General features: G+C 56.4%; 2 protein-coding genes across 8 annotated transcripts in view; both read left to right on the forward strand.

The window, feature by feature from the left end:
• Positions 1 to 17,579, forward strand: part of selenbp1 (selenium binding protein 1) — a 30,244-nt gene extending 12,665 nt beyond the window's left edge. For all 7 annotated transcript variants that reach the window (XM_059643021.1, XM_059643017.1, XM_059643019.1 and 4 more), the window contains 9 exons: positions 227 to 412; positions 2,251 to 2,371; positions 2,461 to 2,643; positions 3,655 to 3,836; positions 4,216 to 4,294; positions 7,785 to 7,906; positions 12,523 to 12,615; positions 14,613 to 14,731; positions 15,696 to 17,579. In XM_059643021.1, coding sequence (XP_059499004.1) covers positions 227 to 412; positions 2,251 to 2,371; positions 2,461 to 2,643; positions 3,655 to 3,836; positions 4,216 to 4,294; positions 7,785 to 7,906; positions 12,523 to 12,615; positions 14,613 to 14,731; positions 15,696 to 15,858 — 1,248 coding nt within the window. In that variant the 3' untranslated portion in view covers positions 15,859 to 17,579. The remainder of the gene's footprint in view (positions 1 to 226; positions 413 to 2,250; positions 2,372 to 2,460; positions 2,644 to 3,654; positions 3,837 to 4,215; positions 4,295 to 7,784; positions 7,907 to 12,522; positions 12,616 to 14,612; positions 14,732 to 15,695) is intronic.
• Positions 17,580 to 22,621: 5,042 nt separating this feature from the next.
• Positions 22,622 to 24,807, forward strand: part of rfx5 (regulatory factor X, 5) — a 39,316-nt gene continuing 37,130 nt past the window's right edge. Inside the window, 1 exon segment of the mRNA XM_059642946.1 lies at positions 22,622 to 23,201. Coding sequence (XP_059498929.1) covers positions 23,100 to 23,201 — 102 coding nt within the window. The 5' untranslated portion in view covers positions 22,622 to 23,099.

Genomic DNA, 24,807 nt, shown 5'->3' on the forward strand with positions numbered 1-24,807 from the left:
GGTGTAGGGGTCTGGAGGGGGTGACAGGGATAGGGAGGGGATGTAGGGGGCTGGAGGGGGTGACAGAGATAGGGAGGGGGTGCAGGGGGGTGACAGAGACAGGGAGGTGGTTTACGGGGCTGGAGGAGGGGTGAGTGACGAGGGGGACAGGGGTGGGGAGTGGGGATCAGAGTCATGATCAGGATGTGACCTGTAGCCATGCTTGTCCCCCCCCCACCCCCGGTAGGTGGTGCACCGGCTGTCGATGCCAAACCTTCGGGATGAGCTGCACCATTCCGGCTGGAACTCCTGCAGCAGCTGCTACGGGGACCCTTCCAAACAGCGGAATCGGCTGATCCTGCCCTCGCTGATCTCCTCCAGGATCTACGTGATCGACGTGGAGACGGATCCCCGAGCCCCCCGGCTGTTTAAGGTCAGGTTAGGGGGGGTTGGCTGTGGGAGACAAACCCGCTCGGTTGTCCCCGGCCTGGAGGGGCTGGGTGGACGTGAATGGGGGGGAAGCTGGGCCGTCCAGATGGTAACATTACGTGGAGGACTAGGATCCGAACCTCACCCTGGCCTCTGGTGGAATTTCAGTTCCAAACAACAGAACAAAGAACAAAGAAAATTACAACACAGGAACAGGCCCTTCGGCCTTCCAAGCCGGCACCGATCCAGATCCTCTGTCTAACCTGTCATCTATTTTCTAACAGTCTGTGTCTATTTGCTCCCAGCCCATCCATGTACCTGTCCAGATTAAAAGACACTAACGTGTCTGCGTCTACCACCTCCGCTGGCAATGTGTTCCAGGCGCCCACCACCCTCTGTGTAAAGAACTTTCCACGTATATCTGCCCTAAACTTTCCTCCTCTCACTTTGAACTCATGACCCCTAGTAATTGAGTCCCCCACTCTGGGAAAAAGCTGCTTGCTATCCACCCTGTCTATACCCCTCATGATTTTGTAGACCTCAATCAGGTCCCCCCTCAATCTCCGTCTTTCTGATGAAAATAATCCTGATCTACTCAACCTCTCTTCATAGCTAGCACCCTCCATACCAGGCAGCATCCTGGTGAGCCTCCTCTGCACCATCTCCAAAGCATCCACATCCTTTTGGTAATGTGGCAACCAGAACCGTACACAGTACTCTAAATGTAGCCGAACCAAAGTCTTATACACGTATTATTCCGTGAATGAAATCTGCATTTGCAAGCCATTGTTAATGGGGTCTATCGCTGCTTGTGGTAAATGCGCCCATTAGGGGGTGGCTGAAGGCAGGGGGTAGGAAATTTGCCATCATGACTTTGTACGGGCTGACAACTCATTGCAGACTCCAACAATGGCCAGGACAACGGCTGACAGGCCTCCGAAACAGCTCGGGGCCCACACGCTCGCTTCAAGGGGCAATTACACAGAGGGAGGGGGTGACAGACATGGGGACGGGTGTGGGGGCTTGAGGGGGTGACAGGGATAGGGAGGGGGTTGAGTGGGTGACAGAGATAGGGAGGGGTTGTAGGGGGTGACAGGGATAGGGAGGGCGTGTAGGGGGCAGTAGCGGGTGACGGAAATGGGGAGTGGGTGTATGGGGGTGACAGAGATAGCGAGGGGTGACAGGGATAGGGTGGGTGTATGGGGGTGACAGAGATAGGGAGTGGGTGTATGGGGGTGACGGAGATAGGGAGGGGGTGTAGTGGGTGACAGGGATAGGGAGGGGGTGTAGGGGCTGGAGGGGGTGACAGAGATAGGGAGGGGGTGTAGTGGGTGACAGGGATAGGGAGGGGGTGTAGGGGCTGGAGGGGGTGACAGAGATAGGGAGGGGGTGTAGGGGGCTGTAGGGGGTGACAGGGATAGGGAGGGGGTGTAGGGGGCTGGAGGGGGTGACAGAGATAGGGAGGGGGTGTAGTGGGTGACAGGGATAGGGAGGGGGTGTAGGGGGCTGTAGGGGGTGACAGGGATAGGGAGGGGGTGTAGGGGGCTGGAGGGGGTGTAGGGGCTGGAGGAGGTGACAGAGATAGGGAGGGGGTGTAGGGGGCTGGAGGGGGTGACAGAGATAGGGAGGGGGTGTAGGGGGATGGAGGAGGTGACAGAGATAGGGAGGGGGTGTAGGGGGCTGGAGGGGGTGTAGGGGCTGGAGGGGGTGACAGAGATAGGGAGGGGGTGTATGGGATGGAGGGGGTGACAGAGATAGGGAGGGGGTGTAGATTGTGGGGGGGGGCTGTTGGGGGTGGGGTCTGTGCTGTGACTGATCCAGTCTGTGCTGCGGTGTTTGCAGGTTGTGGAGCCGAGGGATCTCTCTGAGAAATGTAACTTGGCTAATCCACACACCTCTCACTGCCTGGCCAATGGCGAGGTGATGATCAGCACCATGGGGGATCCCAACGGAAATGGCAAAGGTAACACCCCCTCCCTATACCGCTCCCAGTACAGTTCCTGCTTCCCTGCGGCCCCCACCCCTAGCTTGACGTGTCTTTGTGTTCTGTAGGTGGTTTTGTCCTGCTGGATGGAGAGACGTTCGAAGTGAAGGGCAACTGGGAGCAGGATGGGCACGCTGCCCCCTTTGGCTATGACTTTTGGTACCAGCCTCGACACAATGTGATGATTAGCACAGAGTGGGGAGCACCGAAAGCTCTGATTGATGGCTTCAAGATCGAAGATGTGCAGGCCGGTGAGGGAGTGAGAACGGGAAATGATGCTCCTGCTCCTCGTCCTATTGTTCAATACCCGCCAACACCCCGCACATTCCTCTCTCCCTCATGTGTCCGTACAACTTCCCACCTTTAATGTATCTGCTCCCCACTCCCCGCGGGAGCGAGCCTCCCATTCTCCCCCGCACCCCATGGGAGCCAGTCCCCCATTCTCCCCCCAACCCCACTCCCTACGGGAGCCATGCTAAATTGCCCCATAGTGCCCAGGGATGTGCAGGTTAGGATGGATTGGCTGTGGGAAGTGCAGAGTTACAGGGATAGGGTAGGGGGGTGGGTGTGGGTGGGATGCTGCTTGGAAGGATCAGTGTGGATCTGATGGGCCATATGGTCTACTTTCACACTCTAGGGATTCTATGTCCATATACCATCCCCCATACACCAGACTATCTTATCACATAGTCTGCTAACATACACAACACATTGTCAGCTATTAACAGCTATTGACCCTCCTAGCCAGATCATTACCCACCCCTTTGTCTGTCCAACTGTTCTCTCTCTTCAACTTCTACTATTTACTCCTTAGACCCCTCTTCCCACCCTACCTCTGCGTAAAAACTGACATGTTCCTCACTCCTATCAGTTCTGAAGAAGGCTCTCTTCTTCCGAAACGTTAACTCTGATTGCTCTCCACTGGGCGAGGCATGTTCCGGACCTGCTGAGCTTTCCTGTGGGCGACTGTGCCATCAGAGATGGTGGATAGTCTGCTTCCTCTTGAGTCAGATATCTCAAAGTTTGTTTACAAGGACAACTACTCGCGAGGCTGAGATGTGACGCATGCACAGAGGGTCTGGCTCTGCACTGGCTGATGGTACGTGGACATGGCAATGGGTGACAGAACGCGAGCTGGGATTCCATACCAGAATATCATGGCGGTAACTCTTAAAGGGACAGGCCTGAGGGGGTCAGAAATTGGTGTGACGCCACAGTAATCTGGGAGTAACTGGTTTCTTTTCTCCCCCACACCCAACCAGGACTCTATGGTCACTGTCTCCATGTCTGGGATTGGGCCAAGCACACCAGGGTGCAGACTATTGACCTTGGGCAAGAGGGTGCGATCCCCCTGGAGATCCGCTTCCTCCACAATCCGGCTGCAGCAGAGGGGCTGGTTGGCTGTGCCCTGAACAGCTCTGTGTTTCGCTTCTACAAGACAGAGGTACAGTGGCCTGGATGGAGCTGCATGGGGAGGAGAGGAGGGGAAAGAGGAGGGCCTCGCGGTATCAGTGCCTCCTGCTGGTGGGCTGCGGGACAGGCTCGTCAAGGATCTGAGCTCCCTGCCCATGTGCAGTTCCACAAAGTCTGGGCTGTGTTGTGTGTGCATGTGCGTCTGTGTGAGAGAAAAAAGAGAGTCCGAAGGTTTCCTCTGCACGATGTCTGGGCTGTGTGTGTGTGTGAGGGTCCGTACAGTGTTGGGGCTGAGAGGCTGTCTGAGAGTGGGTGGGTGTGGGGGTCTGTACAGTCTCCCCTCACTGTTTCAGCCATCCGTCTGGTTTTTAAATCTGCTGTGTTTCCCCCCCAACCACCACACCATGCAGCAGGGAGACTGGGCAGCGGAGAAAGTGATCACTGTGCCCAGTAAGCGGGTACAGGGTTGGATCCTGCCAGAAATGCCAGGCAAGTAATGTTTGTACCTGAGACGGGTGCGATCGGTATTACCCCCTCCCTGCCCCTGCGTCCGGCTGGACATATGACAGAAAGCAGAGGCCATTCAGCCCTGATTTGCCCTTCGATAGGATCGCAGCTGAGCCTCAATCTCTCAGCGCCCTCTTTCAGCTCATTCCCTTTACCGCTCGCTGCCTTAAACATCCCCACCAACAACCCGACACCCACGGCTGGTCATGGGATCTTCCTGTGCGCACATCAGCCGGCACGTTTCTGTACCAGGCTGCTGTGAGAGCGCTTCCGCTCGCCAGATTGGGAAAGGCGCGACAGAAATGCAGAGCTGTGTGTGCTCTACATTTTGGTAGCGCCTTCCCTGCTAACCCAACGGGACCAGCCCTAGGGGTCGGGGGATGCGGAGGTGGTGAGTGTTCGAGTCTCACCCTGCCCACACAAAAAAATACAACACCTTGCCCTGATACCAGAGGTTTCCTGAGGAGGGGGTTCGGGGGGGGAAACATAACAGAGATAGGGAGGGGGTGTAGGGGGGGACAGAGCTAGGGAGGGGGTGTAGGGGGATGGAGGGGGTGACAGGGATAGGGAGGGGGTGTAGGGGGACGGAGGGGGTGACAGAGATAGGGAGGGGGTGTAGGGGGTGACAGAGATAGGGAGGGGGTGTAGGGGGCTGGAGGGAGTGACAGAGACAGGGAGGGGGAGTAGGGGGTGACAGAGATAGGGAGGGGATGTAGGGGGATGGAGGGGGTGACAGGGATAGGGAGGGGGTGTAGGGGGCTGGAGGGGGTGACAGAGATAGGGAGGGGGTGTAGGGGGTGACAGAGCTAGGGAGGGGATGTAGGGGGATGGAGGGGGTGACAGGGATAGGGAGGGGGTGTAGGGGGACGGAGGGGGTGACAGAGATAGGGAGGGGGTGTAGGGGGTGACAGAGATAGGGAGGGGGAGTAGGGGGTGACAGGGATAGGGAGGGGGTGTAGGAGACGGAGGGGGTGACAGAGATAGCGAGGGGGTGTAGGGGGACAGAGGGGGTGACAGAGATAGGGAGGGGGTGTAGGGGACGGAGGGGGTGACAGAGATAGGGTGGAGGTGTAGGGGGCTGGAGGGGGTGACAGAGATAGGGAGGGGGTGCAGGGAGCTGGAGGGGGTGACAGAGAATGGGAGGGGGTGACAGAGATAGGGAGGGGGAGTAGGGGGTGACAGAGACAGGGAGGGGTGTAGGGGGCTGGAGGGGGTGACAGAGATAGCGAGGGGGTGTAGGGGGACAGAGGGGGTGACAGAGATAGGGAGGGGGTGTACGGGGGTGGAGTGGGTGGTAGAGAGAGGGAGGGGGTGTAGGGGGCAGGAGGGGGTGACACAGATAGGGAGAGGTGTAGGGGGCTGGAGGGGGTGACAGAGATAGGGAGGGGGTGTAGGGGGCTGGAGGGGGTGACAGAGATAGGGAGGGGGTGTATGGGGTTGCAGGGGGTGACAGAGATAGGGAGGGGGTGTAGGGGGATGGAGGGGGTGACAGAGATAGGGAGGGGGTGTAGGGGGTGACAGAGATAGGGAGGGGGTGTAGGGGGTCGGAGGGGGTGACAGAGATAAGGAGGGGGTATAGGGGGCTGGAGGGGGTGACAGAGATAGGGAGGGGTTGTAGGGGGTGACAGAGATAGGGAGGGGGTGTAGGGGGCTGAAGGGGGTGACAGAGATAGGGAGGGGGTGTAGGGGGTGACAGAGATAGGGAGGGGGTGTAAGGGGCTAGAGGGGGTGACAGACATAGGGAGGGGGTGTAGGGGGATGGAGGGGCTGACAGAGATAGGGTGGCGGTGTAGGGGGCTGGAGGGGGTGACAGGGATAGGGAGGGGGTGTAAGGGCTGGAGGGGGTGACAGAGATAGGGAGGGGGAGTAGGGGGATGGTGGGGGAGGTAGAGATAGGGAGGGCGTGTAGGTGGCTGGAGAGGGTGACAGAGATAGGGAGAGGGTGACAGAGATAGGGAGGGGGTGTAGGGGGATGGTGGGGGTGACAGAGATAGGGAGGGGTTGTAGGTGGATGGAGGGGGTGACAGGGATAGGGAGGGGGTGTACGGGGGTGGAGTGGGTGGTAGAGAGAGGGAGGGGGTGTAGGGGGCAGGAGGGGGTGACACAGATAGGGAGAGGTGTAGGGGGCTGGAGGGGGTGACAGAGATAGGGAGGGGGTGTAGGGGGCTGGAGGGGGTGACAGAGATAGGGAGGGGGTGTATGGGGCTGCAGGGGGTGACAGAGATATGGAGGGGGTGACAGAGATAGGGAGGGGGTGTAGGGGGTGACAGAGATAGGGAGGGGGTGTAGGGGGTCGGAGGGGGTGACAGAGATAAGGAGGGGGTATAGGGGGCTGGAGGGGGTGACAGAGATAGGGAGGGGTTGTAGGGGGTGACAGAGATAGGGAGGGGGTGTAGGGGGCTGAAGGGGGTGACAGAGATAGGGAGGGGGTGTAGGGGGTGACAGAGATAGGGAGGGGGTGTAAGGGGCTAGAGGGGGTGACAGACATAGGGAGGGGGTGTAGGGGGATGGAGGGGCTGACAGAGATAGGGTGGCGGTGTAGGGGGCTGGAGGGGGTGAGAGAGATAGGGAGGGGGTGTAAGGGCTGGAGGGGGTGACAGAGATAGGGAGGGGATGTAGGGGGATGGTGGGGGAGGTAGAGATAGGGAGGGCGTGTAGGTGGCTGGAGAGGGTGACAGAGATAGGGAGAGGGTGTAGGGGGCTGGAAGGAGTGTCAGAGATAGGGAGGGGGTGTCGGGGGATGGTGGGGGTGACAGAGATAGGGAGGGGTTGTAGGGGGATGGAGGGGGTGACAGGGATAGGGAGGGGGTGTAGGTGGACGGAGGGGGTGACAGAGATAGGGAGGGGGTGTAAGAGATAGGGAGGGGGTGTAGGGGCTGACAGAGATAGGGTGGCGGTGTAGGGGTTGGAGGGGGTGACAGGGATAGAGAGTGGGTGGAGGGGGTGACAGGGATAGGGAGTGGGTGTAGGGGCCGGAGGTGGTGGTACGGAGTGGGTGTAGGGAGCTGCTTGATCAGCAGATAAGGTATTGCAATGAATGTCGGGGCAGGTTCAGGATCAGGGTCAGGGGTTCCTGCTCCCTGTACTCTCTGGCTGTTTTCAATAGGGTTAGGCGGAAGGTCAGAGGTTAGGGCTGCGATTAGGATGAGGGAGGAGGTTCAGTGAGTTAGGATCAGGGTTGTGGCCAGCGTCTGGGTTGGGTTGGGGTCTCGGTCAGTGTCAGGGATTAGCTTTAGGATCTGGGGTCAGTGTCCCGGTTACAGTCAAGGTCAGGGTTGAGTTAAGGTCTAGGTCAGGGGTTAGGTTTTGGTTCAGGGGTCAGTATCGGCTACGGTCTAGGTCAGGGGTCAGGTTTAGGGTCGGGGGTCAGTGTCCCGGTTACAGTCAGGGTCAGGGTTGGGTTAGGGTCTCGGTCAGGGTCAGGGGTCCCTGCTCTGCCTCCCCTATGTGACTCCTTTCTCCCTTCGCACAGGCCTCATCACGGATATCCTCATATCCCTGGACGATCGCTTCCTGTACTTCAGTAACTGGTTGCACGGAGATATCCGCCAGTACGACATCTCGGATACTCGGAACCCCCGGATGGTGGGTCAGGTAAGGAACGGTGGCATTCCCCCCGCCCAACCCCCTGGTCAGTTAACCGAGGGCAAGAGCACTAAGCAATAGCATGGAGGTGGGAATCTGAAACACAAAAGGGCCCAGTGGAGATCGACAGGGGTTTCCACGTTGGGACCCACAACTATTCCCGCGATACGCTGCCGGGCTGGGTGAAGGAACTGATGGCACTGTTGCTAAGTTTGCAGACGTGATAGTTGGAGGGGTGAGTAGTGTTGAGGAGGCAGGGAGGCTGCAGAAGGACCCTGACAGGCCGAGGAGAGTGGGTAGAGAGATGGAATGCAATGTCAGGAACGTGTGAGGTGATGCAATTTGGTCGGAAGTGCAGTGGTGCAGGTTATTTTCCTAATGGGGTAAAGCCTTCAGAATTCCGAAGCGCAGAGGGGTCGGGAGTCCCAGTCCGGGATTATCCCACGGGTCTGGTTCCATTCATTCGGACAGGGCTACAGCAGGGGATGTGCTGCAGGGGCCTGTGTAAGGATTCTTCGGAATATCGCGCGCGGTTCTGGGCTCCCGCATCTAAGGAAGGAGGCGCTGGCCTTAGTGGGAAGTTAACAAAGGATAATCCTGGGAATGTCATATGAGGAGAGGGTGAGGATGAGCTGGAGGGTGGGACCTGCAGAATGCTGAGAGGCCTGGATAGAGCGGGAAGATGTTTCCAGGAGCGGGAGAGACCGGGACCAGAGAGCACAGCCTCAGGGTGAAGGGGCGGCCATGTAGAACTGAGTTCAGGAGGAGATAATGGGAACTGCAGATGCTGGAGAATCCAAGATAATAAAATGTGAGGCTGGATGAACACAGCAGGCCAAGCAGCATCTCAGGAGCACAAAAGCTGACGTTTCGGGCCTAGACCCTTCATCTGATGGGAAACGTCAGCTTTTGAGCTCCTGAGATGCTGCTTGGCCTGCTGTGTTCATCCAGCCTCACATTTTATTATCTTTGAGTTCAGGAGGAATCTCTTTAGCCGGAGGTCCAGCATGTGAAGCACGTTGCTGCTGAAGGAGGCGAAGTCACTGAGTGTATGTGAGGCAGGGATAGAGGGGTTTTTGATTGGCGAGGGGTGGGGGTCAAGGATTACAGGAAAGAACGGAGGCACGGGGGTGGTTGAGAGACAAAATCAGCCGCGGTCAGCAGATTGGGAAGGCCAGGACTGGTCTGCACTTCAATACGATCATGGCTGCTCATGTAACTCAAACCCCGAAATCTCACTGTCCTCGGCAACAGCTAATATCTACCTCCTTCTTGAAAACACAGTCTTTCGGTCTCAAACGCTCCCTGAATTTCACAGGCTCCCCGCTCTCTGGGTGAAGACATTTCTCCTCAAGCCAGTCCTCAAACCTTAAAATTATCCGCCCTGGTGTGGGCCACCACCCCCAGTCATCAGGAACATCCAGCCCGTGTTTACCCGCTGTCTCGTCCCGTTGGGATTTAAGAGGCTGCTGCGAGATCTCACCCAGCCCACTATTCCAAACTCCAGCAAATACAATTCGAACCCACACGATCTCTCCCTCTGACATTAGTCCCTAGTTGGTAAACCTTCACTGGACTCTTTCACGGCCAGAACATCCTCCTGCAGAAACAGACCCTTCAGTCTAACTCATCTGCACTGACCCAGACATCCTAAATTAATCCAGCCCCATATACCAGCACTCGGCCCCTCTCCCTCTAACCCCTTCCTATCCATGTCCCCATCCTGATGCCCTTTAAATGCTGTAACTGTACCAGCCCCCACCCACTTCCTCCTTCCATACACACACTACCCTCTGTGTGAAAAAGTTACCCCTCAGGTCCCTTTCCCCTCTCACCTTAAACCTATGCCCCTCTAGTTTTGGACTCCCCCTACCCCTGGGGGAAAAGGCTTTGTCTATCCCCCCTACCCATGTCCCTCATGGGTTTATAAACCTCTATAAGGTCCCCCCCTCAGCCTCCGACACTCCGGGGAAAACAGCCCCAGCCGCTCCCTGTAGCTCAAACCCTCCAACATCCCTGTAAATCTTTCCTGACCCTTTCACAACATCCTTCCTGTAGCAGGGAGACCGGGATTGGACGCAGTATTCCCAAAGTGGCCCTAACCAATGTCCTGTACAGCCGCAACATGACCCTCCCAGCTCCCTCTACTCAACGCACTGACCCATAAAGGCGAGCGTACCGAACACCAGATTCAGTACCAGGGATGGTCTTGCAGTTGCTGCATGCACCCCCCCTCACACACACACCCCCCTCACACACACACCCCCCCTCACACACACACCCCCCCTCACACACACACCCCCCCTCACACACACACCCCCCCTCACACACACCCCCCCCCCTCACACACACACCCCTCACACACACACACCCCTCACACACACACCCCCCTCACACACACACCCCCCTCACACACACCCCCCTCACACACACACCCCCTCACACACACACTCCCTCACACACACACACACACCCTCACACACACCCTCACACACACACACCCACTCACATACACACACCCTCACACACACAAACCCTCACACACACCCACTCACACACACACTCCCTCACACACCCACCCTCTCACACACCCTCACACACACACACCCACTCACATACACACACCCTCACACACACAAACCCTCACACACACCCACTCACACACACACTCCCTCACACACCCACCCTTTCACACACCCTCACACACACACACACACACACCCACTCACACACACACCCTCACACACACACACCCTCACACTCACACTCACACACTCACACACACACTCTCACACACACCCACACACACATACACACCCTCACACACACACAGACACACACACACCCACTCACATACACACACCCTCACACACACAAACCCTCACACACACCCACTCACACACACACTCCCTCACACACACACCCTCTCACACACCCACTCACACCCTCACCCACACACTCACACACATCCTCACACACACACACACATACAGATACACCCTCACACACACATACCCTCACTCACACACACACACACAAAGACACACACCCTCAGACACAGACACACACCCTCAGACACATACACACACCCTCACACACATACACACATACCCTCACACACACAGACACACAAACACATACACTCACACACACACACCCTTACACACGCACACACCCCCTCACATACACACACCCTCACACAACACACACACTCACACACACACACCCCCTCTCTCACACACACACACACACGTAAACACACAGACCCACACAGGAGGGGGTGTCGGGGAATGGAGGGGATGACAGGGATAGGGAGGGGGTGTAGGAGCCTTTGGGGGATAACGGGGATAGGGAGGGGGTGTAGGGGGCTGGAGGGGTGACAGAGACAGGGAGGACGTGTAGGAGCTGGAGGGGGTGAGTGAGTTGGTGGGATGTTGGCGGGATGGAGGGGGTGACAGAGATAGGGAGGGGGTGTAGGGGTATGGAGGGGGTGACAGAGATAGGGATGGGGTGTAGGAGCTGGCGGGGGTGATAGAGATGGGGAGGGGGTGTAGGGGGTGATAGAGATAGGGAGGGAGTGTAGGGGGCTGGAGGGTATGACAGAGATAGGGAGGGGGTGTAGGGGGCTGGACGGGGTGACAGAGATAGGGAGGGGGTGTAGGGGGATGGTGGGGGTGACAGAGATAGGGAGGGGGTGTAGGGGGATGGAGGGGGTGACAGAGATAGGGAGGGGGTGTTGGGGGATGGAGGGGGTGACAGGTATAGGGAGGGGTGTAGGGGAATGGAGGGTATGACAGAGATAGGGAGGGGGTGTAGGGGGATGGAGGGGGTGACAGAGATAGGGAGGGGGTGGAGGGGGTGTAGGGGGATGGAGGGGGTGACAGTGATAGGGAGGGGGTGTAGGGGTCTGGAGGGGGTGACAGAGATAGGGAGGGGGTGTAGGGGGTGACAGGTATAGGGAGGGGTGTAGGGGAATGGAGGGTATGACAGAGATAGGGAGGGGCTGTAGGGGGCTGGAGGGGGTGACAGAGATAGGGAGGGGGTGTAGGGGGCTGGAGGGGGTGACAGAGATAGGGAGGGGGTGTAGGGGGATGGAGGGGGTGACAGAGATAGGGAGGGGGTTGTAGGGGAATGGAGGGTATGACAGAGATAGGGAGGGGGTGTAGGGGGCGACAGAGATAGGGAGGGGGTGTAGGGGTCTGGAGGGGGTGACAGAGATAGGGAGGGGGTGTAGGGGTCTGGAGGGGGTGACAGAGATAGGGAGGGGGTGTAGGGTCTGGAGGGGGTGACAGAGATAGGGAGGGGGTGTAGGGGGATGGAGGGGGTGACAGAGATAGGGAGGGGGTGTAGGGGTCTGGAGGGGGTGACAGAGATAGGGAGGGGGTGTAGGGTCTGGAGGGGGTGACAGAGATAGGGAGGGGGTGTAGGGGGGATGTAGCGGGTGACAGAGATCGGGAAATGGAAGCCTGAAAGGGGCACTGGGATAGCAGAGGGTATTGGACCCGAGGCAGGATGGGACACTGGGCAGGGCTGATGGAGCGCACAGTTGTCGGGGGGGACCCAAAACCTTTCGCGGCCTGGAAGAGGATAATTTATTTGCGGAATAACTTAACTTTTGCCTCTAGATTTTTATTGGCGGTTGCATCTTGAAGGGAGGGCCTGTGACGGTTCTGGAAGACAAGGAGATGAAGAGTCAGCCTGAGGCCTGCATCGTACAGGTGAGGAGATTACTCACCACTGCTCCTGGACTCCCATCCTTTCTGAAGATCCTACTGCTTTTTAAAAAAATATATTTATTATTTGGATGTGAAATAATTCGCCGAGAGACCGGTATCTTTTCGCCAGGACACCTTGTATTTACGAAGGAATGGTCCTTGACCGTTGTGTGGTCATCTCCAGTGAGGTACCAGTGATAATGGGAACTGCAGATGCTGGAGAATCCAAGATAATAAAAATGTGAGGCTGGATGAACACAGCAGGCCCAGCAGACCCTCTGATGAAGGGTCCAGGCCCGAAACGTCAGCTTTTGTGCTCCTGAGATGCTGCTGGGCCTGCTGTGTTCATCCAGGCTCACATTTTATAATTCAGTGAGGTACCATCTTTTTTATGTCAACCACTGCGCCCTGATTGAACCAGATTTGGAGCTCCAAATTGGGGAACTCATACTCTGCTAGGTTCAGCTGACTGACCTTGTTACGCTCAGTATAGGATCATGCTGGATTAATTACCCTTCCATTGCTCATCCTTAAGAAGGTGGGCGTGAGCCACCATCTTGAACCACTGCAGTTTTACCCCCCCCACCCCCGCATGGTGGAGGGACACACTGCCCTTAGGGAGGGAGTTCCAGGATTTTGACCCTAAAGGGACGGCCGATATATTTCCGAGTCAGGATGGTATGTGAGGGGGGGGGGGGGGGTTGGGATCGAGGGGGTGAACTTTCAGGGGGACTGGGGGTCCCATGTACCTGCTGCCCCTTGTCCCCCTCCAGGGGCTAGAGGTCCCGGGTTTGGAAGGAGCTGACTTGGGGAGTCGCTGTAGAGGGTACACACTGCTGCGACTGAGTGTCGGGGGCGGAGGGAGCGGGTGCTTGTGGATGCGGAGCCAATCTGGGCAGGGTGGTGGGGAGGGGTGCTTTGTCCCAGTTCAGTTTCTCAAGTGTTGTCGGAGCTGCCCCCCATTAATGGCAAGTGGGGGTCGGAGGGGGCATTCCCTCGCAATCCCACCTTGTCGATGGTGGGACAGGCTTTGGGGGAAAGAGTCAGGAGAGGAGTTACTTGCTGACCAGACTGACGCAAGGGGAGAACCCGGAGTAGTTAGGATTATATTCAGCGGGCGTTTCCAAGGATGAGGAGAGGTGGGGGAGCAGAATCTCAGAGAAACCTATCAAATTCGAAGACAGGAGGAAGGATGTTCCTGATAGTAGGAACTGCAGATGCTGGAGAATCCAAGATAACAAGGTGTGGAGCTGGATGAACACAGCAGGCCAAGCAGCATCAGAAGAGCAGGATGGCTGACGTTTCGGGTCTGGACCCTTCTTCAGAAACCTTTTTGAAGAAGGGTCTAGGCCTGAAACGTCAGCCTTCCTGCTCCTCTGATGCTGCTTGGCCTGCTGTGTCCATCCAACTCCACACCTTGTTATCTCAGGGTGTTCCTGATGTTGGGGGAGTCCAGGGGGCGTCACAGTCTAAAGGAATGGGATGGGGACTGAGATGAGGCAGAATTGTCTTCAACCAGAGAGCGGGGAGCCCTGAGGGATTCTCCGCCCGCAGAAAGCGAACATGGGCCCAGAGCATGGGAACGTTCTCAAGAAGCAGTTGGGTTCGGATCTAAAGGGATCGAAGGGTATGGGGAGAGAAAATGGGAAGAGGGGACTGAGTTAGATATTCAGCCACCGACTGGAGGAGGAGGCTTGAAGGGCTGAATGGCCTGCTCCTATTTTCTACGGTACTCTGAATTTCCAGCCTCTGATTCGCTGCTGAGATGAGTGAGGCAAGGTTTTTAAACAAGCTCATTGGTACTTGGAACAAGCTCCCAGGAGAGGCAGTTGAAACAGAGGTAATGTCCAGGAGCATTTAGGAGCAGTGGGGATATGGCCCACATGCAGGTAGATGGGATGGTTTACAACGGTCAGTCGAAACATGGTGGGCCGAAGGGCCTGTTCCTGTGCTGTACGGTTCTACATTCTATCACCCCATACTCTCTCATGTTCACACAGGGCACACGGATTTGGGGAGGACCCCAGATGATCCAGTTGAGTTTGGATGGGAAGCGTCTCTATGTGACCACGTCGCTGTACAGTGGGTGGGACAAACAGTTCTATCCTGACCTCCTCAGGTGGGTCCATCGTAGGGGAAATGGGAGGCAAATGGGCGGGGGGGGAACATAGCGGGTAAACGCACCCTCCTCCCACACCTGTTCCTAGACACTCCATGGCCACTTGGTCCATCAGAGGCCGCTGTCTCTCCCAACCCCCCCCACCCCATGCCTCCATTTTTAGATCCCAACGTACCTGCTAGGTTTTGAGGGACTCCCTCCCCTTCCCACTCAACACTCCAAGGAAACCCGACCTCACTCCTCCCACTCCTCATTCCAAGGGACTCACGCTCCTTCTCCCACACTCCGAGGGACACCCCCTCTCCCTCCCTCACTCCGAGGGACCCTCCTCATTCCGAGGAACAGGCATTCCCTCTCCCACGCTCTGAGAGACTCATGCTCCTTCTCCCACACACTGAGGGATACTCCCCCCGTCACTTTCCAAATCACATTACCCTGAGGGACACCCTCCTCACCCCAAGGGAGTTTCCTCCCCTCCCTCATTCCGAGGAACCCATGCTCCCTCTCCCACACACTAAGGGATACTACCCCCCCCTCACTCTCCAAGATGCTACATCACTCTGAGGGACGCTACATCACTCTGAGGAACACCCTCCTCAGCCCGAGGGAGCCTCCTCCCCTCCCTCATTCTGAGTCACTCACCCTGCCCCCTCCCACATCCAAGGGATACCCTCCTCCTCCCTCACTCCAACGGCCCATACCTCACTCTAAGGAACACCCACACCGTTCCCTCCCTCTCTCCAAGGAAACCCCTGTCCCTCATGCCAAGACACACTCCCTCCCCATCACTCCGACTGAGTCCCCTCCCACTCCCACACTCTGGGGGGAACCCCCTCCTTTACTGAGACTTACTGCCCTCTGTGACCCACTGCCCCCGCCCAACCCATACCGTGTTGGTCCTGCCCCTGGACGCCCAGCCCCCCCTCCCTTGTGAGCCTTGACCCTGTGCGCCATGTGTTTACAGGGAAGGGTCGGCCATGCTGCGTGTGGATGTGGATACAGAGAAGGGAGGCCTGAAAATCGACGAGAGCTTCTTGGTGAATTTCGGGAAGGAGCCGGATGGACCCTCCCTCGCCCACGAGGTGCGGTACCCCGGGGGTGACTGCAGTTCCGACATTTGGCTGTAGGGGAGCGCCCTTGAGCCGCGGCCAAGAAACCATTGGGGGTTGCCATCTTGGGGGAGGGGGGACTGGCATCCATTTTGTGTGACACCACAACCATGCAGTGGGCGTTCCAATGGAAGGTTTATTCTTGAAAATCAATAATCTCCCTTCTTCAGTTAGCAAGAGTTGATGTTAGAGACAGTAGGAACTGCAGATGCTGGAGAATCTGAGATAACACCGTCTGGAGCTGGATCAACACAGCAGGCCAAGCAGCATCAGAGGATCAGGAAGGCTGACGTTTCGGGCCTGGACCCTCCTTCAGAAAGTGAAGAAGGGTCTCAGCCGAAACGTCGGCTTTCCTGCTCCTCTGATACTGCCCGGCCTGCTGTGTTCATCTAGATGTTAGAGATGACTTGAAGGATCATTTGCTAGGCGCCTCTTCGGCTTTCCTTCTTTCCTGGGAGCTGGCCTATCCCTAATTGCCCCTTGAGAAAGTGACGGAGCCCCGTCTTCCGTGAGGGCAGAGGAAATGGGAGCAGAGGGATGTTCGGCTTCTCGGCGTTTCCCGTGCTGTCCTGGGCCCGTCCTCTCCACCTCCCGCCCCGCACCCCTCAAGTTTCCTAACCAAACCAAAATAACCCACGAGATTTAGGTCTCCGTGAGGAGACGGTTTCTCAGATCACCACGCCGATGGCATTGAGGGCGAAATCTCCTCTCCAACCCTCTCTCAACCATCTTGGAGGTGAGGGTGCAGGGAGAGTGTTGCAGTGTTGCAAAGGTCAACTCACCCAATGTAGAGGAAGCCACACCGGGTACAGTGGATGCAGTATACCACATTGGCAGATGTGCAGGTGAACCTCTGCTTAATGTGGAAAGTCATCTTGGGGCCTGGGATAGGGGTGAGGGAGGAGATGTGGGGGCAAGTGTAGCATTTCCTGCGGTTGCAGGGGAAGGTGCCGGGTGTGGTGGGGTTGGAGGGCAGTGTGGAGTGAACAAGGGAGTCACGGAGAGAGTGGTCTCTTATCTCCTACCTACTAACCTCATCCCACCTCCTTGACCTGTCCGTCTTCCCTGGACTGACCTATCCCCTCCCTACCTCCCCACCTATACTCTCTCCACCTATCTTCTTTTCTCTCCATCTTCGGTCCGCCTCCCCCTCTCTCCCTATTTATTCCAGAACCCTCACCCCATCCCCCTCTCTGATGAAGCGTCTAGGCCCGAAACGTCAGCTTTTGTGCTCCTGAGATGCTGCTGGGCCTGCTGTGTCCATCCAGCCTCACATTTTATTATCTTGGATTCTCCAGCATCTGCAGTTCCCATTATCACTAACACAAATCCTTTAGAGTTGTATTCAGCTCCTCAAGCAGGTCGCGCCCTCACCCCGGGCCAAACTTCAAACTCATGAACACAAGCAAAGCTGTGATCTCCTCAGTTCTCGGAATTTAACTACTTTTTTGTTTCGATCTTTCGTCGAGACACAATACACCTTTTGGGATGAAGATTTTGCCTGCCTTTTTACTGTCCTGCGAGTGCGTTCAACTTGTACTTTTGAAGGATGTTCTCTGCAGAGAGTTTTCTCTGAGTTTGCAATGATTTCCCCTTTCAGGAGATTTCGCTCAACGTACTGATTCTCTCAATGATATTGTGATTTTTCGCTCATATTGTAGAGATTTCAAATCTCGTCGGGTCTGTTGGAATTCAATTAATCAGAGTCTGGAAATTAAAAAAAACAATATTGCTGGCTGATGAGCTTTCCAAAGAGAGTGTCAAAATTGTTGCTTACGGCAAACTGCTTCACTTATGTCCTGTACATAAAAACAAGCAGCTCATCTTACAGTTGCTCATTCCTGCCTCAAGATTCACAGAAGGTTGGGGGTTCGGATCAGTGCTGAGGGGGTGGGCACTGTCTGAGGGTCGGCGCCAAGGGGGCGGGCACTGGCACACGGTCAGCACCGAGGGGGCAGACACCAGAGGGTCGGCACTGAGGGAGCAGGCTCCGGCGCAGGGTCAGCGCCGAGAGAGCGGGCACCGGCGCATGGTCAGCACCGAGGGAGCAGGCACTGCAGCGTCGGCACCGAGGGAGCAGGCACCGCAGGTCGGTGCCGAGGGAGTGGGCACCGGCGCAGGGTCAGTGCCGAGAGAACGGGTACCGGCACAGGGTCGGTGCCGAGGGAGCGGGCACCGGCACAGGGTCGGCGCCGAGAGAGCGGGCACCGGCGCATGGTCAGCACCGAGGGAGCAGACACCGGAGGGTCGGCGCAGAGGGAGTGGGCACCGGCACAGGGTTGGCGCTGAGGGAGCAGGTGTCAGAGGCAGAGCTGAGGAAGCATCCACAAACTACCTGCCCCTCCCCTGCCCCAGCTCACCTGGTGTCCTGAAGCCAATAGGTAACTGCCCACCAAACATCCTAAACAAGCCGGTGGTCTGCGCCATCATCAGTTACACGGCCATTAATGGGAGCGCACTGTGCAAGGGGAAAAAAAATGGTGGCCATGTTCCCGCTACGCCAACCATTTGGCAACTTTGAAAAGTAAGCCATCTCCGCGGCTATATCCCCAACCTCTTCCTCCACTATATCAATGACTGTATTGGCACCACGGCCTTGGACAGTTCATCCACTTCACTAACACCTTTCACCCCAACCTTAAGTTCACCTGGACCATCTCCGATACCTCTCTCTCCTTCCTGGACCTCTCTGTTTCCATCTCGGGCAACCACCTATAAACTAATATCTATTTCAAGCCCAGCGACTCCCATGGCTACCTAGAATACATCTCCTCCCACCCACCTTCCTTGCAAGAATGCCATCCCCTATTCCCAATTCCTCCACCTCCGCTGCATCTGATCCCAAGATGAGGCATCACAGATGTCCTCGTTTTCTCAAGGGTCACAATTTTCCCTCCACTGTGGTCAAAAACGCTCGCGTTTCTTGCACCTCTCAACCCCTACCCACCATAACAACAAAGATAGAACCCCTCCCTTGTCTATCAACCTCCAGATCCAACACATCATCCTCTGCCACTTCCACCACCTGCAATCTGACCCCACCACCAAGTATATATTTCCCTCCCCACCCTTTTCCTCCTTCCGGAGGGACCGCTCTCTCCGTGACTCCCTTATCCACAGCCCCACCACCCTCGGCACTTTTCCCTGCAATCGCAGGAAGTGCTACACCTGCCCTTACACCTCCCCGCCTTACCGCCATCGCAGGCCACATTAAACAGATGTTCACCTGCACATCCACTAATGTGGTATACTGTATCCGCTGTTCCCGATGTGGCCTCCTCTACATTGGGGAAACCAAGCGGAGGCTCTGGGACCGCTCTGTGGAACACCTACGCTCGGTTCGCGACAAACGACTGCACCTCCCAGTCGCGAACCACTTCAACACCCCGCTCCCATTCCTTTGACGACATGTCCATCCTGGGTCTCGTCCTGTGCCAGAACGATGCCACCCGAAGGTTTCAGGAACAGCAATTCATATTCCTCTTGGGAACCCTGCAGCCCAACGGTCTCAATGTGGACTTCACAAGCTTCAAAATCTCCCCAGCCCCGACCTCATCCCAAGACCAACCCTCCCTCTCATGCCCACCTCCTTGACTTGTCCATCTTCCTGTCCACCTCCCTCCCCACTGACCAACTCCCATCCCAACTCCCTCCCCACACACCTGTCCTGACTCCATCCCCACCTCCTTGACCTGTCCATCTTCCTGTCAACCACCCTGCCCATTGACCAACCCCCATCCTAACTTCCTTTCCCTCACCTGTCCTGACTCCCTCCCCACCTCCTTCACCTGTCCATCTTCCCATCCACCTCCCTCCCCACTGACTAACTCCCATCCCAACTCCCTCCCCACCTCCTTGACCTGTCCAGCTTCCCGTCCACCTCCCTCCCCACTGACCAACTCCCATCCCAACTCCATACCCACACTCACCTGTCCTGACTTGCTCCCCACCTCCTTGACCTGTCCGTCTTCCCTCCACCTCCCTCCCCACTGACCAGCTACCTCCTGACACTCCCTCCTTGACCTGTCCGTCTTCCCTCCACCTGCCTCCCCACTGACCAACTCCCTCCCCACAATCACCTCCTCCTTCACCTGTACTTCTTCCCTCCACCTCCTCCCCACACTCAGCTCCTCCTTCACCTGTCTGTCTTCCCTCCACCTCCCTCCCCACTGACCAACTCCCTCCCCACACTCACCTCCTCCTTCACCTGTCCGTCTTCCCTCCACCTATCTGCTCCTCCATCCACCTTCTATCACCTTCCCCCTCTCTATTTATTTGAGTCCCCTTCTCCTCTCCCAAATCTAAAGGCCCGAAACATTCCTGCTCCTCTGATGGTGCCTAGCCTACAGTGTTCCTCCAGCTCCAAACCATATTATCTCAAACGCCCGCATCTGAGTGATGGACATTACCATATGGGCGTGTTGTACTGATTGACGTGTTGGTGGACCAATGGCTAAGCGAAAGGTTGTATGGGGCGGACCAACAGGCGCCGTTGCCCAACTGAATGACTGACATCTAGGCAGACCAATGGGCACCAGGCACAGCTGGTGTGCCCAACCAAATGCGCGTGTTGCACCGATTGACGTCTTGAACGTCCAATGGTGAAGCGACGCATGTTTGAAGGTGTCAACTCACGTCCGGGGGTCTGGGGGAAAGGGACTCCAGAAACCAATGGACAGAGAGGCTTGTTTTGGGATGCAGTGGGGGGAGGGGAAGAGCTGGGTTTGTTTAGGGATGCGGTGGGGAAAGGGGAGATTTTGAAGCTTGTGAAGTCCACATTGATACCATTGGGCTGCAGGGTTCCCAAGCGGAATATGAGTTGCTGTTCCTGCAACCTTCGGGTGGCATCATTATAGCACTGCAGGAGGCCCATGATGGACATGTCATCTAAAGAATGGGAGGGGGAGCGGAAATGGTTTGCGACTGGGAGGTGCAGTTGTTTATTGTGAACCGAGCGGAGGTGTTCTGCAAAGCGGTCCCCAAGCCTCCGCTTGGTTTCCCCAATGTAGAGGAAGCCACACCGGGTACAATGGATGCAGTACACTACATTGGCAGATGTGCAGGTGAACATCTGCTTGATATGGAAGGTCATCTTGGGGCCTGGGATAGGGGTGAGGGAGGAGGTGTGGGGGCAAGTGTAGCACTTCCTGCGGTTGCAGGCGAAGGTGCCGGGTGTGGTGGGGTTGGAGGGGAGTGTGGAGCGAACAAGGGAGTCACGGAGAGAGTGGTCTCTCCGGAAAGCAGACAAGGGTGGGGATGGAAAAATGTCTTGGGTGTTGGGGTTGGATTGTAGATGTCGGAAGTGTCGGAGGATGATGCGTTGTATCCAGAGGTTGGTGGGGTGGTATGTAAGAATGAGGGGGATCCTCTTGGGGCAGTTGTGGCGGGGGCGGGGTGTGAGGGATGTGTTGCGGGAAATGCGGGAGACGTGGTCAAGGGCGTTCTCGACCACTGTGGGGCGAAAGTTGCAGTTCTTGAAGAACTTGGACATCTGGGATGTGCGGGAGTGGAATGTCTTATCGTGGGAGCAGATGCGGCGGAGGCGGAGGAATTGGGAATAGGGGATGGAATTTTTGCAGGAGGGTGGGTGGGAGGAGGTGTCTTCTAGGTAGGTGTGGGAGTTGGTGGGCTTGAAATGGACATCAGTTACAAGCTGGTTGCCTGAGATGGAGACTGAGAGGTGCAGGAAGGTGAGGGATGTGTTGGAGATGGCCCAGGTGAACTTGAGGTTGAGGTGGAAGGTGTTGGTGAAGTGGATGAACTGTTCGAGCTCCTCTGGGGAGCAAGAGGCGGCGCCGATACAGTCATCAATGTAACGGAGGAAGAGGTGGGGTTTGGGGCCTGTGTAGGTGCGGAAGAGGGACTGTTCCACGTAACCTACAAAGAGGCAGGCATAGCTGGGGCCCATGCGGGTGCCCATGGCCACCCCCTTTGTCTGTAGGGGGTGGGAGGAATCGAAAGAGAAGTTGTTGAGGGTGAAGACGAGTTTGCCTAGGCGGATGAGGGTGTCAGTAGAGGGGGACTGGTCGGGCCTGCGGGACAGGAAGAAGCGGAGGGCCTTGAGGCCATCTGCATGCGGAATGCAGGTGTGTAGGGACTGGACGTCCATGGTGAGAATGAGGTGTTGGGGGCCAGGGAATTGGAAGTCCTGGAGGAGGTGGAGGGCTTGGGTGGTGTCACGGATGTACGTAGGGAGTTCCTGGACCAAAGGGGAGAAGTCCAGATAGGTGGAGATGAGTTCAGTTGGGCAGGAGCAGGCTGAGAGGATGGGTCGACCAGGGCAGGCAGGTTTGTGGATGTTGGGAAGGACTCAGCCCACCCAACAGTAGGCGTTTCGTTGTGATAGTCATCCACCACAGCCAATAGGATGAAAGGATACCAATAAACACGCCCACAATGGGAAAAACATGAACAAATGCGAACCATGGAAATCAGAAACAAAATCAGCATTTACGGAGAAAAGTTTGTGAAAAGAGGGTCACTCTACTTTCTCTTCACCGATGATGACGAGCTCCTGAGTCTTGTCAGCAATTTCAGATTTTCTACTTGACACCAGACACTCCGCATTGAGTGACGACAGGGGAGACCAATGGGAAGGTGGTGCAAGGGCAGGTGGTTCGTATTGACGGCCCGAGTAACCAATAGGACCACAGGAGCTAAAAGCGGTAGTCCAGCCCCCTTTCCTGGTCATCCAATCAACAATCAGGACACGCCCACCACGCTTGGCGCGTGATATATAAAGGCGATCGAGCAAAACCCTGAATCCATGCAGAGAGCCGGGGTGTTCGGAAGGGAGACACAGACACAGACACAGACACAGACACAGACACAGACACAGACACAGACACAGACACAGACACAGACACCGACACCCGGAGGCTGTAAGCCTCAGGCCTCGTTGACAGCCTGATAGTATAACCACAACCGCACATGATGGCTGGGAGGCGGCCTGACGGACGTCTGACGCGTCCAATAGGTGACGGAGCAGCTGAACACGCTTCCTGCTTGAACCAATGGAGAGGGGCGGGGGTTCGGACGAAACAGCAGGTTCGGTTGGCCGTCCCCGATCAAGAAGAATAAAACAAAACACGTTTTTAATACGGTCAAGTTTTATATATCTTGCTTCTCTAAGATAAGGGAGCGAATTCCGTGTTTTTTGCCTTGCGGAGAGGGCGGGTATTTTTTTTTTGAAAACCGAATACGTTAGGAGGCGCCGGTTGGAGCAAGATGGCGGGCGTGACGGACGGACGGGCGGACCAATGGGGTCCGCCCGCGGGCGCTTCCGGCGGAGGGGGGCGGCCAATCGGTGCTGGTGTGAGGGGCGGGGCGCGTCGCTCGGGCCCAAGGCCGAGGCGTTTGAGGTAAAAAAAAATCATCATTTATTATTATTTTTTGGTTTTTGTAAAAGCGAACAGCCGCCGGCGGCGGGGTGGGTGTGTGGGGAAGGTGAAAGTCGGGGGGAGGGTGTGATTTACTCTTTACCCCGCCCCCACGCCGAGGTTGGGGGTAAATAGTGGGGGGGAGGGGGGTAAAGGGGGGGTCTGTCTGTCTGTGTGTGTCGGTGGGGGGTAATTAGAGAAAATGTATGATCCACACTCCCCCCAACTTCCTCACCTGAGGATGGGAGGGAGGGGTTTATAAATGGGTGTGTTTCTGTTGGGGTGGGGTGTGATTCCAAGGGGGTAAATAATGGGAAAGGGGGGGTAATTAAATAGAATGTATGATCCACACTCCCCCCAACTTCCTCACCTGAGGATGGGAGGGAGGGGTTTATAAATGTGTGTCTTTCTGTTGGGGTGGGGTGTGATTCCAAGGGGGTAAATAATGGGAAAGGGGGTAATTAAATAGAATGTATGATCCACACTCCCCCCAACTTCCTCACCTGAGGATGGGAGGGAGGGGTTTATAAATGTGTGTCTTTCTGTTGGGGTGGGGTGTGATTCCAAGGGGTTAAATCGGGGGGAGGCCAAATGGGCTGCGTATCTGTGTCTGTGGGGTTAATTAGAGAAAACGTATGATTCATTCCCCCCCCGCCCCAGCTTCGTCACCTGAGGATGGAAGGAGATGGCTTATAAATGGGTCTTTTTGGGGGAGGGGGGCAGATTTCAAAGGGTAAATAACGGGGAAGGGAGGGTATAGGGTCAGTGTGTAGGGGGTAATTAGAGGGAATGTATGATTGTCACACCCCTGTGTGCCATCATCTGAAGATGGAAGGGAGGGGGTTATAAATGAGTGCCTTCCCCATTATTTACCCCCTTGAAATCCACCCCCCCCCCACTCCAGGAAACACAATGTAAAGGGTCTGTGTGTTGGGGGGTAATTAGCAGGAATGTAGAATTCATACCACCACTATGCCCACCTCCATCACCTGAGGATGGGAGGTGGAGGGTTATGAAAGGGTGTGTTTCTGGGGTGGATTCCAAGGGGATAAGTAATGGGGAGGGGAGGGTCAAGGATCTTTGTGTGTGGGGGTGTAAATTAGAAGGAATCTATGATTCATCAACCACCAGCTCCATCACTTGAGGATTAGATTAGATTCCCCACAGTGTGGAAGCAGGTTCTTCGTCCCAACAAGTCCACACCACCCCTTGAAGTATCACAACCAGACCCATCCCCCTATAACCCACACACCCCCTGAACACTATGGGCAATTTAGCATGGCCAATCCACCTAGCCTGCACATCTTTGGACTGTGGGAGGAAACCCACGCAGACTCGGGGAGAACGTGCAAACTCCGCACAGACAGTCACCTGAGGTTGGAATTGAACCCGAGTCCCTGGTGCTGTGAGGGAGGGAGGGAATTATAGATACCTGTTGGGGAGGGGTGGTGGTGGAACCCGAGGGGGAAAATAATGCAGATGGGGATAAAGGGTGTGTTCGTGCTAGCTGGGGGGTGGGGGGGGTGTTAAAGGGTGTGTGCAGGGGCAGATGGAGGGGGTTAAAGGGTATGTGCAGGGGGTGTGTATG

Source organism: Stegostoma tigrinum, chromosome 47 (genome assembly GCF_030684315.1).
Source record: "Stegostoma tigrinum isolate sSteTig4 chromosome 47, sSteTig4.hap1, whole genome shotgun sequence".
Classification (NCBI taxonomy): domain Eukaryota; kingdom Metazoa; phylum Chordata; class Chondrichthyes; order Orectolobiformes; family Stegostomatidae; genus Stegostoma; species Stegostoma tigrinum.